Genomic DNA, 18008 nt, shown 5'->3' on the forward strand with positions numbered 1-18008 from the left:
TGTATCGCTGATTATTTACATCTGTATTTCTTTGTGTTGTTGTCTTCAGGAGCGTCTTCTTTTGTCTCTACTGCCAGCTCACATTGCTCGTGTAATGAAAGCTGAGATCATCCAGAGACTGAAGGGACCAAACTTTGGCCAGATTGAGAACACAAACAACTTTCACAACCTCTATGTTCAGAGACACACGAACGTCAGGCATGTCAATTTGTTTATTCTGGTTATTTATATGGTGCTGTCAAGAAAAGCGTTTGGCCTTTGCAGATTTCTTTTGTTTTTGTATTTGTGACAGTTAAATGTTTCGGATCATCAAGAAAGTTTTAATATCTGACAAAGATGACCTAACAAAAACCAAAAAAATAGTTTTCAGATGATTTAATGTTTTGAGAGAAAAATTGCTGGCTTTGTCCCCAAAACCTAAAGTGTTCTTGTATCACCCTTTGCTGCAAAAAAAGCAAACAAATATTTGTGATAAGTGGCAGGGATTTTTAATTTCTTTTTTACCCCACTGTGGGGGACTTTTGGAACACAGGTCTTTTCAGAATTGTTTTAATTTAGTAATAATGTTTTGTGTGTGTGTGAAACATCTGCTGAGGACATGTCACAGCATCTTGATTGGATTTAGGTCCAGACTTTGACTAGGGCACAAAACCTTGCAGGTGTGTTTGAGTTTAAGGTATCTGATGGTTCTCTTTGAGTATTTGTTTGCTGGAGAACAGTATTCATGGTTCCATCAGGCGTTGTCCAGGTCTTGAAGCAGACCATCACACTACCACTACTATAATTAATTCTTAAGTATGCTGTTCTTTTTCTGAAATGCTGTTTGCAGTGGTTTTTGCTTTGGAACACTCTCATTGATGCCATTTTTGCCCAGTCTCTTGCTTATTGTTAAAACATGAACCCTGACTTTAACTGAAGCAAGTGAGGCCTGGAGGGCTATATATTTTTCTGGTTTCTTTTGTGACCTCTTGGATAAGTCATCAATTCACTCTTGGAGTTTTTTTTGATAGGTTGGTCACTCCTAAGAGAACTGTTCCATCTTTTCTCTATTTGCGGATACTAGATCTCATTGTGTGTCACTGCCTCTGGAGTTTTAAAGCCTCAGAAATGACTAAGCTTTTCCAGACCAATGGATGTCAATGACTCTCATTTGTTCTTGAAGGTTTTTAAATCGGGACATGTTGCGTTCGAAGTATTTTATCCTGCTTTATGTTGGAAGACAGGTTCGATTTAAATAATGTCTTGATTCTAAATGTCAGCCAGTAATGGAGCCTGGATGTGACTCATTAAAATTGCACAGTGTTTATTTAAAAAAAATAATTCATGACTTAAGAGGGCAATCACTTTAACAGATGACGAGGTCGTCTTTTTTAATAGCGTTTTATTCTTTAATAAATTCAATGATTTGAAAGCTGCTTTTAATGCATTTACTTAGATTATTTTTGCTTGATCAGAAAAACTTATGTGGGAAAAAAAAAAAAAAAAAAAAACCAAAATAAAAAGAAATCTAGATGAGAGTGAATAGTTTTTAATGACAGTGTATGACCAAATCAGAATTCTACATTTAAGAACAAAAATGTTGTGTAAATAAATACATTTCTCCTTTCCTCTTAAGTATCCTTTACGCAGATATCGTGGGATTCACGCGCCTAGCCAGTGACTGCTCACCTGGAGAACTGGTGCACATGCTGAATGAGCTGTTCGGCAAATTCGATCAAATTGCGAAGGTAAAAAGCACCTGTTGAATTCAGGCCAATATTTGTTGTACATCTTAGTCATTGCTGATTTGGCAACTTTGTTGCAGGTTAAATACCAGAGCTACTATCATATTCAAACCCACAAATTAGACTTTGGTTTCCTTAGTCACATTTTCAAATGTCTTTTCAAGTGAGTGTCATAATGTTTCAAACAGATTTGACCCACATGCAGAAAGCAATTCAGAAGACTGAGTTTAACGGTAATGAGTTTATTTACAGTGTAAGGAAATTTGCAGGGAACTGGAACCGGGATACCAACTGTAAAACAAACGGTAAGCAAGGGATAACTCTGGATCTAAATTCTTAAATAATAATTCTGCCTTACTGGATTGATGGAGAGATCCGCCAGAGGGGGGTGGAAAGACCAAGGGGTTGTTTACTGGTGAGACAGGAGATGGTGAATACTGGTGTGCCAGGAAGTCCAAGAGTTTCTGAAGTTGGTGCAGTGGATGGAGGAGGGTGGACAGGGTTCGTAGAAGGAGATCCAAGGGACGAAGGAATCAGGAAGCTGCCAGCCGGTGTGATCCAACGAAGTAATAAGAGGCTTGAGTCTTTGTTCATGGAGCTAGATAGCTTCTTTCCAGAAGATGGTAATCCAGGCAGGGTTCAATGCAGAAGGCAAAGTCAGATTCAGGTAAACCTGCAAGGTAACAAATACAAAATTACCAAAAGTACAAGGCAAGGTCAAGACAAAGGTAATGTGGCTTGAGCTGTACCACTAAGGGCAACACTCTGGCAGTGAGTTGCTGGCAGCCTCCTCCTTAAATACTCCTCAGCAGGTAATCAGGGGGATAGAGAACACCTGTCACCTCTCCTCCAGGTTCAACGCCATCTAGAGGCTAAGCAGAGTAAACAGCACCAAACAAACAGACATGGCACAGATCCTGACAGTGAATTCATTTACTTAGGTTAATGGGTCTTGAAGAATTAGATTCTTATTGAAATCACTATTAAAAAACTACTTCAGTTAGACCCATTTTTCTGTACCTTTATTGGGCATTTTTATATGCAGGAAAATGAATGTATGCGGATCAAGATTCTTGGAGACTGTTACTACTGTGTGTCCGGCCTCCCAGAGTCATTGCCAGACCATGCTAAAAACTGTGTGAAAATGGGTTTGGACATGTGTGAAGCTATCAAGTAAGTGGCAGATATATAAAAACAATATTTAACAACTTGTAAAAAAAAGTTACATTTTTATTCTTTCTCTATTACTTTTTGTCCTACTTACCCTCAAGGTACTTTTCCCAACCAAACTGTTGTTTAGTTCATCTTCTGTGTCATTATGTCAGAATTTAAAATAAAAGTTAAAAGCAAATACATTGGCAGACTTGGATTACTCTGAATAGTTAAGTCCCTGGAAGATAATTGTTTGCAGGTTTATATTTTTCTCATTTGTTGGCATTTTTATACCGTGCATAAGGCTAAAAATAGAAGCATTTTTATGGAGCTAAATTGGGGCCATAAAGTTTGTTCAAACGAAAAAAATTTGAACCTGAAAAATAAAAGTTTGTTCACAAGAAAACAATTTGAACCTAAAAAAATAAAAGTTTGTTCAAAAGAAAAACATTTGAACCTGAAAAATTATTTTGAACCTCCCCCCAAAAAAAAGATTCAAGTTTTTTTTTTCGAACTTGCAGATTTTTTTTTTTGGCTTCAAACTTTTGGCCCTGTTTTGGACCGTAGCGTCTGTGAAAGGATGAGGAAGAGCCTTGATAGAAGGTCACATGTAGTTTTATATCTGGCACTCCGATGCAATGGATGTGCCCTCCCTCAGTGATTATCAGCAGACTATGTGTCACCATTGTGGTGTCTATCTGGTACGTTGTGTAGTAGCGGGTGTCCATCCTTAAACTAAGTGTGCTGCTGCATTCTAATCAAACCAGTTACAGCCTGCTCCACCATCAAACCCAGTGCCCCAGCCACAGGTCATTCATGACAAACCTTGGGCCATTTGTCCTTGTAATGTGTGTCGATGAGCATTCTTGTCCTATTCTAACAAAAAGGAAACATTAGAACTTATGCTGTATATCATTATGGTATAAATGGGAAAAACTGCTATGAGTCATATAAATAAAGGTTATCCTTAACAGCTTGATATGGCATAGTTTAGGGCACAATGGTCCAGAAAAATATCAGCGCCCCAGAAACTGTCGCCTCTTCCGTACTTGATGTCGCGCTCGCCCTGCGTCTGTGCAGGGTGGTGGGCTGGTGGTTGAGCCCGTGACCCACCGGCCCACGAGCTGAATCACTGGCCCAGCGCCCTGCGTCTGTGAAAGGCGGTTATTAAAAACTAAACATTCACAAAATAAGAAATGCCTAAGCCAGCGGTCCACCGGGGATTTCCTCGGTTGCCCCGTATGCCAGTTTGCCCCTGGCTGTGAGTCTCTTCACTAAATGAAGACCAAACACGTTTTAATCAAAAATGCACCAGAAACCGAAACCCAAGTCCAGTCCATGTGAAAACAAGCTGTCAGTCATGATTCCGCACCTCCGTGATCTGAGGCCCCGCCCCCCACACCAAAACAGAGCCAAAAGTTTAAAGCCGAAAAAAAAATCTGCAAGTTCGAAAAAAAACCTTGAATCTGAAAAGTAGTTTGGAACTTGTTTTTTTTCCAGTTTCACATCTGTTTGTTTTTCAGTTGCAAAACTTTTTTTCCAGTTTTCAAATTTTTTGGGGGGAGGTTCAAAATAATTTTTCAGGTTCAAATGTTTTTCTTTTGAACAAACTTTATGGCCCCAATTTAGCTCCATACATTTTCTTTCTCTTGGCAGTAATTGACACTTGCTGGAAGATGGGTGTAAATATGAAACTGTATCAAATGGCATGTTAGACTAACAAAATGTTAGGGATATTTGGCTTTCAGGTGAACTTCATGGACAACAGAAAACGTTCACACTATAGTAATTATATCATTAAAGTAGGGCATTTAAGTAGAAGCATGCAAAGGTGAAGTCTCAAACTATTTATTGAAACAACAGTGGTTGGGATATCACAACAAAAAAAAGTCAGTGTGTCATGTGCCCTTGAGCATCAGGGCACACAGCTTAACAACAACGTCTTATGCTCTTCACAAGTCAATTTCATTGTCTGCTGAGGCATGGCATCCCACTCTTTTTAAAGAGCAGCCCTCAGGTCATTGAGGTAAAGGAGTACAAAGTTATGAGCCTCTAGATGGTGACTGAGCTGATCCCATAGGTTGTCTATGGGATTCAGGTCTTTAGAAAGTCTCCAGCAGCCATTTCCTAATGATGCAACGACAATGAGCTGGAGCATTGTCCTACACGAAAATGTGGGATGTGGCCGAAGGACATCCGCTCCTATGCCTTTCTGTGACTATTCAAGACTATATCTCTGTTGCAACCTGCTGAAGACACTCTGTGGCACTCTAAAGTCAGTGCCCACTAACATCTGAGAACAATCTGTTTGAAGCCTTGCAGTGGCGAGGTACTGTTAATCAGTTGTTAAGTGTCATATTAGTCTCATGATGTCAAAATATGAACAGCATGATGATGACTGATTAAATACCAATTCTGTTTGAATTAAGAAATGTATTGGTCGATGCATGGATCAAACACCTGTTGTGAATTTTTCTATTAAGCTCCTAGTTAGAGTTCTGCAAAAGGTACTGAAACATTTAACAGTTGGACATGTCTATTCAAAAGTTCAGAGAAGAGCACATCAAGTTCACCTGTAAAGGTTAAAGTGCATTTTAGGTTCATCTTGAAATTTCACCCAAAAGCCAAATATCCCAAACTTTTTGTGAATAGTGTACATTGGATCAAACCAGGAGAGAGGTGGGATAGCAAAGAAGAGAGAGCTGCTAGAAGTTAGCAGTGTGACAATAAAGAAAACTGATGTCAGGTTAACCAATTAACTGTCAGGATAACCCACAACGTTGGTCAGATTGGACATACTTGCCATTTTTACCAGAGTTTTAAACTTCCAGCAGAAGCTTACTATTTTGTTTTTCAGTAATGGGAATATGTGCACCAACTCTGGGAGTTGAAAATGTTTTGATTTGTAGTAGTTTTGTCATAAAGGAGTATTTTTAAAGAATTCTCTTTTTTGTCGATCATTGCAAAATAGCAATAATTTGGACAACTATAGTCTTGGCGTTCTATTTTTTTATACAGTATATGGAAATATTAGCTGTTTAATAGATATATGTAGATTTCTCCTCTGAGAAGTCTACACATGAGTGTGTTTTTTGTGTGGGTGGGTGTTGTGTACATTTGTTATAAAGAAATGAAAAAGTCTATGATAGTATTTTGAACAGAAACAACATATTGACTCATTAAATGAATATTTCTGATGCATTACAGGAAAGTACGAGATGCTACAGGGGTTGATATTAACATGCGTGTGGGCGTACATTCTGGAAATGTTCTATGTGGGGTTATTGGACTTCAAAAATGGCAGTATGATGTTTGGTCACATGATGTCACACTGGCCAATCATATGGAGGCAGGAGGTGTACCAGGGTGAGTAAAGTTAAATGGAAACGTATTGCTCTGATGCCTGTTTTATAAACTGATGCCTACACTTATTGATTTGTCTAATCGGTCACACTCTTATCAGTTGTAAATGATATCAATGAATCATAAAAAATATTACTGGAGAACCAATAACTGGCTTAATTCATTGCTAGGCGAGTTCACATAACATCAGTGACACTGGAACACCTAAACGGTGCTTATAAGGTTGAGGACGGGGATGGACAAGAGAGGGATCCTTACCTAAAGGAACACGGTGTCTTCACTTACCTTGTTATTAACCCAAAGGTATAGGTCTTCCATTGAGTAACAGGAATACTAGGCATACAAGAAAATGCTTTAAACTCACGTTACTTCCGTGTATGTTCAGGTGGAGCGTCGGAGCCCGCAGCATTATTATCGGCCCAGACACACTCTTGATGGAGCAAAAATGAGAGCCTCAGTCAGGATGACCCGGTACTTGGAGTCATGGGGAGCAGCCAAGCCCTTTGCTAACCTGCACCACAGAGACAGCATGACAAATGAGAATGGGAAGATTAGCACTTCTGTGTGTATATTTTATTTTAGACAAATAGTATTATTTATGTGATGAGCAGCACATTTGTTGGTGCCAACCTATGCTGTACCTCCTCTTGCTCTGTTTTAAGGATGTGCCGATGGGGCAATATCATTTCCAGAGGAGATCAGAGAGGTAAGCCGTCCTTTTTTTAATTAAACATTTATATTCCATTGCTCAATGAGACTACATTTTCACCAAAGGCCATATTGTCTAAAACTGTGTCAAGTTAAAAATATATTTTCCTCCTGGCTCTTTTTGTTCCCTATAAAGGACAAAGTCTCAGAAGAAACGGTTTGAAGAAGAATTCAATGAAAGGATGATCAGGACGTTTGATGGAATAAATTCACAAAAGTAACTTTTTTTTTTTTTTTTTTTTAAAACCTATTTGTGTTTAATACATTATAAACTGCCATAACATTTACAGGCAAAAACTGTCTATGAACTTTGCATCTTATATCCAGGGTTCCTACACTGTCTTGAAAAGCATTGAAATTGCTTTTATCATGTTCCAGGTCTGGATGACTATGAAAAAATAAAACTGAGTATGGAAAAATGCTTTCAAACGTTATTCCCCTTCCCATTTTCAAAAGGATCAAAATTGGACTTTCGAAAAACATAAGGCTTATTTTCAGTAATTTATACTGTATTTAAGTGACATCCTTTAACCTTGATTTGCTTCATCAGAAGTTGAGTGTAACATTTTAGCTGCCACTATTTTGAGTTTTGAACTCCAACACTTCAAAAATGGTCAAAATGAATTGCTTTTTTGGCCACTAAACCAGTAAATTATTGTAAATTAAGGTTTCAAACTAGACCTGTGCTGCTAAGATTTAGCATTATCTAAGAAGGTTCAGAAGCTAAACAAAGCTTTGGAACAACCATAAAATCTTCACTAACCAAGTTAAAGGTATCAAAGATCAAAAATTGCACTTTCAGGAATTAGTATTGATTTTTTTAAGTCCAACCATAATTGATTTCCAAAGGGAACCCTTTACCAAACTCCAGTCAGAAGTGAATTTCAGTATTTTAATTTTACAAATTTTGGAACATACATGACATTCTCCAGCTACATGAGGTCTACCATTGTTCTGCATTAGGAGGAACCCAGGGCCAACCGCAACAGCATATGGTCTCACAAGGGGTTTGAGGATCTCATCTCGGTGCGGCCCTCCAAAGAAATGCCACCCCACACCATTACTGACCCACTGCCAAACCGGTCCTGCTGAAGGATGTTGCAGGCTGCAGATCGCTCTCCACGGTGTCTCCAGACTCTGTCACATCTGTCACATGTGCTCAGTGTGAACCTGCTTTCACCTGTGAAGACCACAGGGCGCTAGTGGGAAAATTGCCAATCCTGGTGTTCTCAGGCAAATGCCAAGCGTCCTGCACGGTGTTGGGCTGTGAGCACAACCCCCATTTGTGGACGTCAGGCCCTCATACCATCCTCATGGAGTCGGTTTCCAACCGTTTGTGCAGACACATGCACATTTGTGGCCTGCTGGAGGTCATTTTGCAGGGCTCTGGCAGTGCTCCTCCTGTTCCTCCTTGCACAAAGGTGGAGGTAGCGGTCCTGCTGCTGGGTTGTTGCCCTCCTACGGCCTCCTCCACGTCTCCTGGTGTACTGGCCTGTCTTCTGGTAGCGCCTCCAGGCTCTGGACACTACACTGACATACACAGCAAACCTTCTTGCCACAGCTCGCATTGATGTGCCATCCTGGATGAGCTGCACTACCTGAGCCACTTGTGTGGGTTGTAGAGTCCGTCTCGTGCTACCATGAGTGTGAAAGCACCACCAACATTCAAAAGTGACCAAAACATCAGCCAGAAATCATAGGTACTGAGAAGTGGTCTGTGGTCCCCACCTGCAGAACCACTCCTTTATTGAGTGTGTCTTGCTAATCGCCAAAGATTTCCCCCTGTTGTCTATTCCATTTGCACAACAGGATGTGAAATTGATTATCAATCAGTGTTGCTTCCTAAGTGGACAGTTTGATTTCACAGAAGTTTGATTTACTTGGAGTTATATTGTGTTGTTTAAGTGTTCCCTTTATTTTTTTGAGCAGTGTATATTTTGAAGTACCTCTAAAGATGCTTTGTATGTTTTCAGAATGTTATCAAAATTGACAAAAATAAATCTTTAAATTATTAGTATAGGAAAAATATGGAAGTGTTTAATGGAAAATGTGTAGAAACCCTGAATATAGCAAATTATCCTTTATATTCTGTTTTAGTTTAAATTTGTCTTTGGTTTGTCTATGATGGTCCTTGATTTACATCCCTTCCAGGTTTTTCTGAATGCTTGACTGTATTTTGTTTGTTTTTTGTCTAGACAGTGGCTCAAGTCTGAAGACATTCAAAGAATATCACTGTTTTTTCACAATAGATCCTTGGAGAAAGAGGTAAGAGGATTTTTTAGGTAAAAAGAGAATCTGTCAATGCTTGAGATGAAGTACATTAATTATGCATTGTTGTTCACAAATTGTTCCTTTTTGTTGCTTTGCCTACACTTAGATTAAAATGTAATCTTATGCGTTATGTTGATTAGAATAATGGATGAGCACACAGTTGGAAAGCTTCTTAAGAAGATAGATCAGTTTAAAAAAACTGTTGTTGCCTTTTAAATTTTTTTTTGTTTTTTCAGTACAGAGCAACAACCTTGCCTGCCTTTAAATACTATGTCACCTGCGCCTGTTTGATCTTTTTCTGCATTTTTGTTGTGCAGATCTTGGTTCTGCCAAAGTGAGTGAGCTATAATTGTTTTTATGTTTTTTATAGCACACACACACACACACACACACACACACACACACACCCACACACACACACACACACACACACACACACACACACACACACAATAAAAAGTTTGTATTCTTTATTAGAGAGTTATTTTTTCTTTTTTCAGAACGCCTGTTTTAGGAATATCATTTGGAATGGCCTTTATTACCCTCTCCCTGATAATCTTCATATGTTTCATTGGACACTTCTTGGTGAGTGGTGCAGATATTTTTTCATCCAGGTACTGCCAATTGTCCAGTTTTATATTATATAAGTCAGTTTTTTGGTAAATGTTTTATTGATAAAGACCCATAAGCAAGAAAAGTCACAATTCTTAAATGATATCCAGGCAAATTCTGTTCACTCACCTTATCTTTGTCATTATCAAGCCCATTTGTTGCCTGTCTCAGTGTGACAGGTGTGAATGATTTTTGGACATCAGTAGCATTACTAATAATCTTATATTGCTATTTCTTTTAAACATTAAACACAATATGAGCCCATAGCCCACCTTATTTTTTTTATTTAACTGAGCTGGAGAAAACTGTGAGCTGTCGCACAGATTCCTCAGCAGATTTGATGCCTTTTGTTTTTGTGTGAGCTGTTTTCTAGCATGACAATCCTGGTTTTTTCTCCCCAGAATATTATTAAAATAATGAAACGGAGCAAGGTTTAGTTATTTTAGTGGGTTTATGTGCAGTAGCTATGAACTTTCTGTTCTTTTGCTTATGGTCCCCAGAAGCTGAATAAATCTTGGTTTGGAGAATCTTAGAAGTTATCATATGGGAGTGTTAGTCTGTTAAAGTATGCCAATACAAATTGTTTTCAGTGTTAATTACCAACTGGTTCAAAAGTGACATGGTGTTAGGAAAAAACACAACAATAAACCCATCACATAAAACTTAAAAAAATTGAAGGTAAAACTTATTTTTAATGGTGTAAATGTGCTCCTAAAGGGACTCAGTTGTAATTTGCTTCACTCCCTCTCAGTAGGATTTCTCACTGACATCACTCTCATTACTGTATACTGCAGGTTAGATGAAGTATTCAATTTTCCACCCAAAATCTGTGGCAGAGACTTTCCATTGCATTTCAGAAAAGCTTTCAGCAACTTAAGCAGCAAATTATTGACTTTAAATAATTTTGCAGATATACTCTTCATCTTGGTAACTTATGCTTCCTCAGAGACTTTCTGATCCAGTCACCTTAAATGCCTTTTCCCCTTTGTTATCGCAGGTGGTGTTTTTTTCTCACTCTCTATACTGGAGAGAAAAAAAAAACATAAAGCATGCCTCAGTGAGGTGGTTTTAAGGGTATGGGAGTTTTGAGGGGTTGACGTGTGTAAAACACAGATCTGATACCATATTATGTAACATGTGGCACCTCAATATGTTGTGCCTGAGGTGATGCAGTAGAATAAAATATTTTTATTTTATCACGCAGTTTTGGGCACCTCTGTCTTCAATTTCCGTGCCGTTGTCTCTCACTGAGCAAAGTAAACTTTTCCAGATTTTATGAGTGATATCACCTTAAGCTTTTATTATCACGTTTGAAATGTTTTTAAAAAAATGCGTTATATTCATTCTTCTCCCTCTACTTTTTATCATTATCATTATCATTATTATTATTATTATTATTATTACCACCTCCCACCTATTGCATGTGCAATTTAGTGTGCCATTTTGGGAATCTTTGAAGATCAGGCCCCTTGTCTTGGAAGGCCTTTGTAAGAGTATCTGTTTAGGTTTTAAGAACACATTTAGTCCATTTTTGTCAGCCCAGATTCTCAAGAAATGCCGAATAAAAGCAGCTCCCACTTTATGCGTATACACATTTTACAAATGGGCACCTTTCAAAATTATTTTTTTTCTCCATGTAAAATATTTTAAATGTGAACTTAAAATAGACTAATTAAATTAAGTCAATTAATGGGTATCTAAAAACCTTTGTCGCTGCTGATGCATTTAAAAATTGTCTGCTTTTAAGCATTTATGTCTGCTTCAGTGTATGAACTTATTTGAAATTCAATATATTTAACACTAATTGTCTTCAATCAATAATGAATACATTGTATTCTTATGTATGTGTATAATTTGCATTCTTTAGCTTGAAAAAATACAAGATGTTTGATCCAGTCATTTAATAAATGGTTGGATCAAACCCATCATGTATTTTAGGTGTGTTGCTTTAAGTCTTGTTTCTTTGATTTATATTGGGTCTTCTGTTTTTAGATTTAAAATCCTGCAGTGATCTCTTCTTGTATTTGTGTTTGTCTTTGTGTGTATACAGCACTGCAGTAAAAGTGCATCTACTTCTTGGATGTGGCTGCTGAGGTCATCAGTTATTATTGCCAACAAGCCTTGGCCCCGCATCACTCTCACCTTGACAACTACTGCTCTAATACTTGTAATGGCAGTCATCAACATGGTAAGCTTTTACGTGCAGGTACTGCTCTAAGAACCTGGTAAGACCTTGGAGACTTCCCACCTTATAAAGTGCATTTTGAAAACAGTGGCCGTTTTGTTACTGAAATAATATAAAAAGGTGAAGGAATTCACGATACTTTATGCAACATCATTTAAATTGTGTTGTTGTGGCTTTCGAAAATAAGCTGTGCCACAGTTGTACATATGCCTAAATAGCACACTTATTTTTGTTTCACTTTACCTGATAAAACATTTTCAAGTTTTTTTTTATACTTGTTTTTTCCATTTACAGTTATTACTATTATATTTTCTTTGCTCCTCCCCATATCAAACTTATTTGCACTTACTGATAAGATGACAAGTATATCAAGTTTTTATTTTATTTTTCAGATTAATGTAATGGGGGTTTATTTTAATGGAGAGTAAAGATGAACACATAAAGGCTCAGATAAAGGGGGAACGGTATCCTGAGGCTTGAGACGAGGCTGGCTCTGTGATAAAGCATGGTGTCAGGACCCTGGTTTAGCACCTCACACAAATCGATTCCAGAGATTATAATCGTGTTTTGCCTCTGACATGGCTCAGACGCTCAGGGCGGATGAACCAAATTATGTAGCCCTTGCTCAGTGGGACAGCAATCCTTGTTGTATCCTGCAGATTCCCTTTAATGGACATTATTGAATGGTTGTCACAATTGGCCTCTAACAACATTGTATTTTACTCATTCAAGTCTAATGCTGATTGGGTCATCTATACACACACTGACAAGCGAAGCAGCAGATTGAATGTTTTTTTCTAATTTGTCTGTTTTTACTTTTGAAATAAAGCAACAATATCTTTTAATGTTTGATTGTCTTCTAGTTCTTTTTGGAAGATGATATGACTCCTCCAGTTTTGCTTTTCAACTCATCTAATGAAACACTGCTTTACCCAAATGGGCAGCTTATAAACCTCTCTGGCAAGAACAATTATTACCTCCCTGTAAGTGTCGACAACTATTTCTGTAAGAATAATGACCATTTATTCTTGATTTTCTTTCTTGTTTTTATTATTTACTGATCCTAGATGTAATCACCCTCTCTGTCTGTCAAACCTCCTGTTCAGTATTTCATTTACAGTTGCATCCTGGCCCTGATCTCTTGCTCGGTGTTCCTGAGGATAAACTATGAGCTAAAGATGATTATAATGTTGACTGCAGTGGTGATCTACAACATTATTATTCTACATTCCCATGCCTCTCTGCTGGATGAATATAGCAGATTCCTGTATAAGACTGAAAGCCTTGACAGGTAGGTGGAAGGAATGTGTGTTAGGATATCATTAGCAGGCAAAAGAACAAACGTCCATCTGAAAATCTGTCTATTACACACCTTATTACGTGAGCCTCATTATGGAAAGAACCGGCTCTTGTGCAAGGTGTTGTGTTCTGTTAATCACTTAAGGTGAAACACCAGAAAAAGCAAATACTAAATATAATGGCAAATTTAAATTGGTTGAATGTCTTAGGTGTGTCACACAGCAGGTTAGAGACTGGAGGGTTTGAACACATCTAATAAATGAGAAGCTCTGGAAGTCTCATTGGCAAATTCAATTTAAGTACACCAGCTGGTTATCAAGTACAAGCTGGCAACTCTCTGGAATGATTAAATAGCAATTAGACCCACATGACATACTGCAGTCATTCATAATATGTGAATGTAACACTCTCATTTTGTTCACATGCATTTTACAGTCACAGTACAGCTAGCTCATCAGGAAATTGACTGCTTTAAAATGTTAGCAGAACAATTCACTACTTATGAATGAAAACAATTATTATGACAAAGTATCTTGGTGTGTCCATTGGATGAAAGGCGTAATAGTTGTTATACTTTGTCAGGTCAGGGTACATTACTTTAGCCATGATGCCACCACATTTCCATATTTAATGGAATCAAAGTTCAATGCTCCTTTTACAGTCTAGGGGTATCCCTAAGTTGTGAAATAATCATCTGCTGAATAATGCAATAAGTAGGTCAGACTGCAGTCAGTTGGAGCCATTTCAACCATTGGGCATGTCAATGAGAGGGAATCTTCATCAGTGCAGACATGGTGTATGCATAATGCATCTTGAGATTAGATTGTTTTACTATTGAATTAATGCTGCATCATTTGACTGACACTTTCATTGGTCATGTTGCATTGGAGAATATGTGCAGAATATACACAATCTCTTTTTTTTTTGCATGTGGCAGCTTGTTTTACAGTATCAGATTCATAAAAAGGCAGTGCTGCAGCATTATTTACTTGAGGAACAGTATTCTCATACTGAGGTGACTCGCACTCGTTATCATAAGTCATGACAATATTTAGAGATCATATTCTAACAAATTCCCACTGATATCAATGAGAAAATATTGAAATAAAAATAAAAACAATGCAGAATTAATCTTGCTTAAATGTGGTGCAAGCTTGAACAGAGTCCTATAATTTGTAAAATATGGCTTGAAATTACACTCTTAAAAAGCCAAACCAACAAAATCCTAAAGTGCAAGTTTTGGACTTTTCATGAGTGTTTGTGGCATTAGTGGTAAATACTGGTTTTCATCTGTGAGTTTCTCATACTAATGAAAGGATTTAAAACACATTAAAAAAGCCTTGGCCTCACTCCAGCTGAAATGATCTGAATTAACCATCATCTTTGTCATTGTGTCCTTGTCATGAGCTGAACAGCAGTTTTGTCTGCTATTCAGCTTATTTTTTGCCATTCATATTGTAAAGGAAATTAACTGAGTGGGCTATGCTCTTTTCTAGGATTTCCGGTTGAGCTGTGTCTTAGATTGTACCAATAAATTCTGAATCATACAAAATATGTTTGCGTTAATAAAGATGAAATAGTGGCGCATTTGAGCTTCATCAAAAGGGGCATTGCTTATAATGTCTGAGCGTGCTTATTGCGTCACTTGCTGAAACAGGTCCACACAAAATTCCCAATTGAGGTTAAATCCCAACAGAAGCCAAGCTTTTATTGTTTGTGCTAAATCTTCTATTAATTATGAAAATTTTTCTAATTGCTTTTGAGAAATAGCTGTACTCAATGCACCATGACAGTGTAACTCTGTCACTAGAATGCTAATAGTAAACAAGCTCTTGTCACAGCAAAGCAGGAGTGACAGTCTAGACTGAGTGACAGCTTACAATAAAACGGTCTGCTAACCATTCATGTTGCATGTGTCAGTGTTGATTTTGATCTGCGATTGTAATTAAATAGTCTTAATCTCATCAGTCTGTCTTTTTTCACCTTTTATCTTTTTTCATAAATTAGGTTTGTCATTATCTGTTAACTATCTTACAAACACATTATTTCTTTCTAATTTAAGACCAGGAGTTCTCAAGGATCTGAAGACGATGGGCTCTATCTCTCTCTTTATCTTCTTCATCACGCTGCTCGTGCTTGCCAGACAGGTAAGCTTTGATTTGATTGAAATTGATGTTGCATACTGCACATTTGATCCACACAGCTTTTGCACATATACCAAAATGTACCATCGTTATCCCTGCATTTTCTTCAGTTTCTCTTTCTTTATGCATCTACATTTGTTGCAGTCGGGAAGCATTCTTTCATTTTCTCTCATTTCCTCAATCTATTTTTCCTGCTCTGTGCTGTCTCGTCTGCCTATTCCAAATATAGCTTTTCCTCTAAAACTAACTTTCTGCATCACTCCATTGTTTTTCTTCAGACAATGTTTATTTAATTGTTCTTAATTGCCCACGTCTAACGTTGGCGAGGCCCCAGGTTTGGTTTTTATTACAGGACACGTAAATTAAGTCTTCTAGTTGATTACAGTCTCTGGGATGTTTTGTCATGATTGTTCAGCTTCTTCCAGAACATCACGCAAACAAATCACTGTCTGTATAAAACATGACTGAATCTGGAATTCAGTCACTAATCTCAGTAGATACCAATGGTCTTTTTCACAGTGCGCAACAGCTTTCTGTGGTAAATTTCTCAGTCAGGAAATCTGTAATAAACAAGTTGAATTGTGAAACTATACTAGTTTCACAATTCTTGAATTTTGAACCAGAGACAAAATTATGAGTGCTTTCTGTATATTCTGTAGAAGATTGATGGATGCTTGCATACTGTTTGGTACTAAATCTAAATACTAAATCTAATGCTGTGAGTTTGAGTTTCTGGTAGGGGATCCTAAATGTCTGAATGTCAGGACTTTAGCAATACTTCCTTTGGACCCTGTGCATTTTAAAGAAATGTTGGTTTCCCTAAGAAATATGCCATTACACTCCATCTGATTAATACTTTGGGAGGTTTTCACATTTTGTCATGTTGTTACCACAAACTTCAAAGTTTTTACTGGGATTTAATGTGATGGAATACCATTAAATTCTTGTGCAAATTCGCTTTTATCTGGGTCATGGCAACAACAACAGGCTTTAATCCGAGGCAACCAGACTGTTGTTCTGTTTTCTTTTCCTTTGAAATGTTTGGACACCTATTCATGAGTCTTTTTCAATTCTGACAGTTGGGTTTCTTCTCAGGATAACTTTCTCAAGATACAACATACTGGTGAATTTTGAACCTAACAACACTCTCAGACAAAAAACTGGTTCACCCCAAGGACAGAACACCCAAACCAAAGCTGAGTGATGTTGTGTAGACTATCCATGCTCTGACTTCTGCATCAGAGAAACCAAATAACAATTGCATAAACGCATGACATGGCACAGGAGAGCTGCTGGCTCTCCATTTTACAAGCTGAAAATCTCAAGTGGTGTTATGGAGAACCTGAGCTGAAGATGTTTCAAGTGTGGAGGATTTGACTACATACATAATTCCGGCCAAAAAATATCAGACCTGGTGTGTTCTGAAGCTTTGTACTCTATTGGAGTCTTTACACTCACCCTAAAAGCATTACAAAGAGGTTTTAAATGGATATCAGGCTATTCAAACAGAGCTGCATGTATTACTGTGTGACTTTGGTTTTTTATACACATGGATAACTGCAATTGTTTTTCTAATGGCAGAAATGTAGCTGTAGCTTTGTTTTTTTCTGTCTTCAGTGTCTATATTTGTCAGATTGTGTTTTTCTGTGCTTGATAGAAGCAAGCTTTACAGCTGTATCTTCAGTCTCTTCATCTCTGTGTCCTTTTGTAACAGAATGAATATTACTGTAGGTTGGACTTTCTCTGGAAGAACAAGTTTAAGAAAGAATGCGAAGAAATTGAAACAATGGAGAATCTCAACCGGGTTTTGCTTGAGAACGTCCTTCCTGCACATGTTGCAGAACACTTCTTGGCTCGCAACTGGAAAAATGAGGTTGGCATTTGTTTTCCAATTAGCACATTTTATCATTTGTGCGTAAAATAATAACGCTTAGTTTTAACAAATAGAGGTTATATACAAGTGCATCTCTAATATCAGTGAAAAGTACATTTATTTCAGTTATTTAATTTAGAAAGTGAATCTTAGATTCAAAAATAAAAAACAGAACTTTGAATTACGTCAATATTTGCTCCTGTTGTACAGACCTTTATAAATATAGACAATTGTTAGGAAATTTATTTAGTAAATATGGACAGTGTTTGTGCAACAGTAGAAAGGGTTGAATTAGTGAAAATATGCATAGTATTGATCTGGGCACTCTGTCAAGTGTTCATCACTTTTTACTAAAAATTTTTGTGATCTATACAAGCTAATATCAGCTTTTTTTCTTGCAGGATCTTTACCACCAGTCCTATGATGTGGTGTGTGTCATGTTTGCCTCTATCCCAGACTTTAAAGAGTTTTACACTGAATCTGACGTCAACAAGGAGGGATTAGAGTGTCTCAGGCTTCTCAATGAAATCATTGCTGACTTTGATGAGGTAATTTAGTAGTTTGTTAGAACATTTATAACATTTGCCTCATGAGTACAGCATTTTTAGCAGCATGTGATCAGATTTCTGACAATTATAAACAAAACAAAATTATTCTTCTAGGTTTGATTTTAAAAT

At 37.4% G+C, this 18008-nt stretch overlaps 1 protein-coding gene across 5 annotated transcripts in view; it reads left to right on the forward strand.

Annotated features, from left to right (window-relative positions):
* Positions 1-18008, forward strand: part of adcy2a (adenylate cyclase 2a) — a 49789-nt gene that overhangs the window by 22289 nt on the left and 9492 nt on the right. For 2 of the 5 annotated variants that reach the window (XM_047360744.1, XM_047360747.1), the window contains 17 exons: positions 50-198; positions 1616-1727; positions 2770-2897; positions 6084-6242; positions 6410-6542; positions 6625-6801; positions 6902-6945; positions 7084-7164; positions 9143-9212; positions 9455-9552; positions 9719-9803; positions 11881-12018; positions 12879-12998; positions 13122-13306; positions 15377-15461; positions 17173-17331; positions 17733-17879. In XM_047360744.1, the coding sequence (XP_047216700.1) occupies positions 50-198; positions 1616-1727; positions 2770-2897; positions 6084-6242; positions 6410-6542; positions 6625-6801; positions 6902-6945; positions 7084-7164; positions 9143-9212; positions 9455-9552; positions 9719-9803; positions 11881-12018; positions 12879-12998; positions 13122-13306; positions 15377-15461; positions 17173-17331; positions 17733-17879 (2070 nt within the window). The remainder of the gene's footprint in view (positions 1-49; positions 199-1615; positions 1728-2769; positions 2898-6083; positions 6243-6409; positions 6543-6624; positions 6802-6901; positions 6946-7083; positions 7165-9142; positions 9213-9454; positions 9553-9718; positions 9804-11880; positions 12019-12878; positions 12999-13121; positions 13307-15376; positions 15462-17172; positions 17332-17732; positions 17880-18008) is intronic. The other 3 variants (XM_047360745.1, XM_047360748.1, XM_047360746.1) reach the window with 3 other exon arrangements.

Source organism: Girardinichthys multiradiatus, chromosome 3, assembly GCF_021462225.1.
Source record: "Girardinichthys multiradiatus isolate DD_20200921_A chromosome 3, DD_fGirMul_XY1, whole genome shotgun sequence".
NCBI classification, from domain to species: domain Eukaryota; kingdom Metazoa; phylum Chordata; class Actinopteri; order Cyprinodontiformes; family Goodeidae; genus Girardinichthys; species Girardinichthys multiradiatus.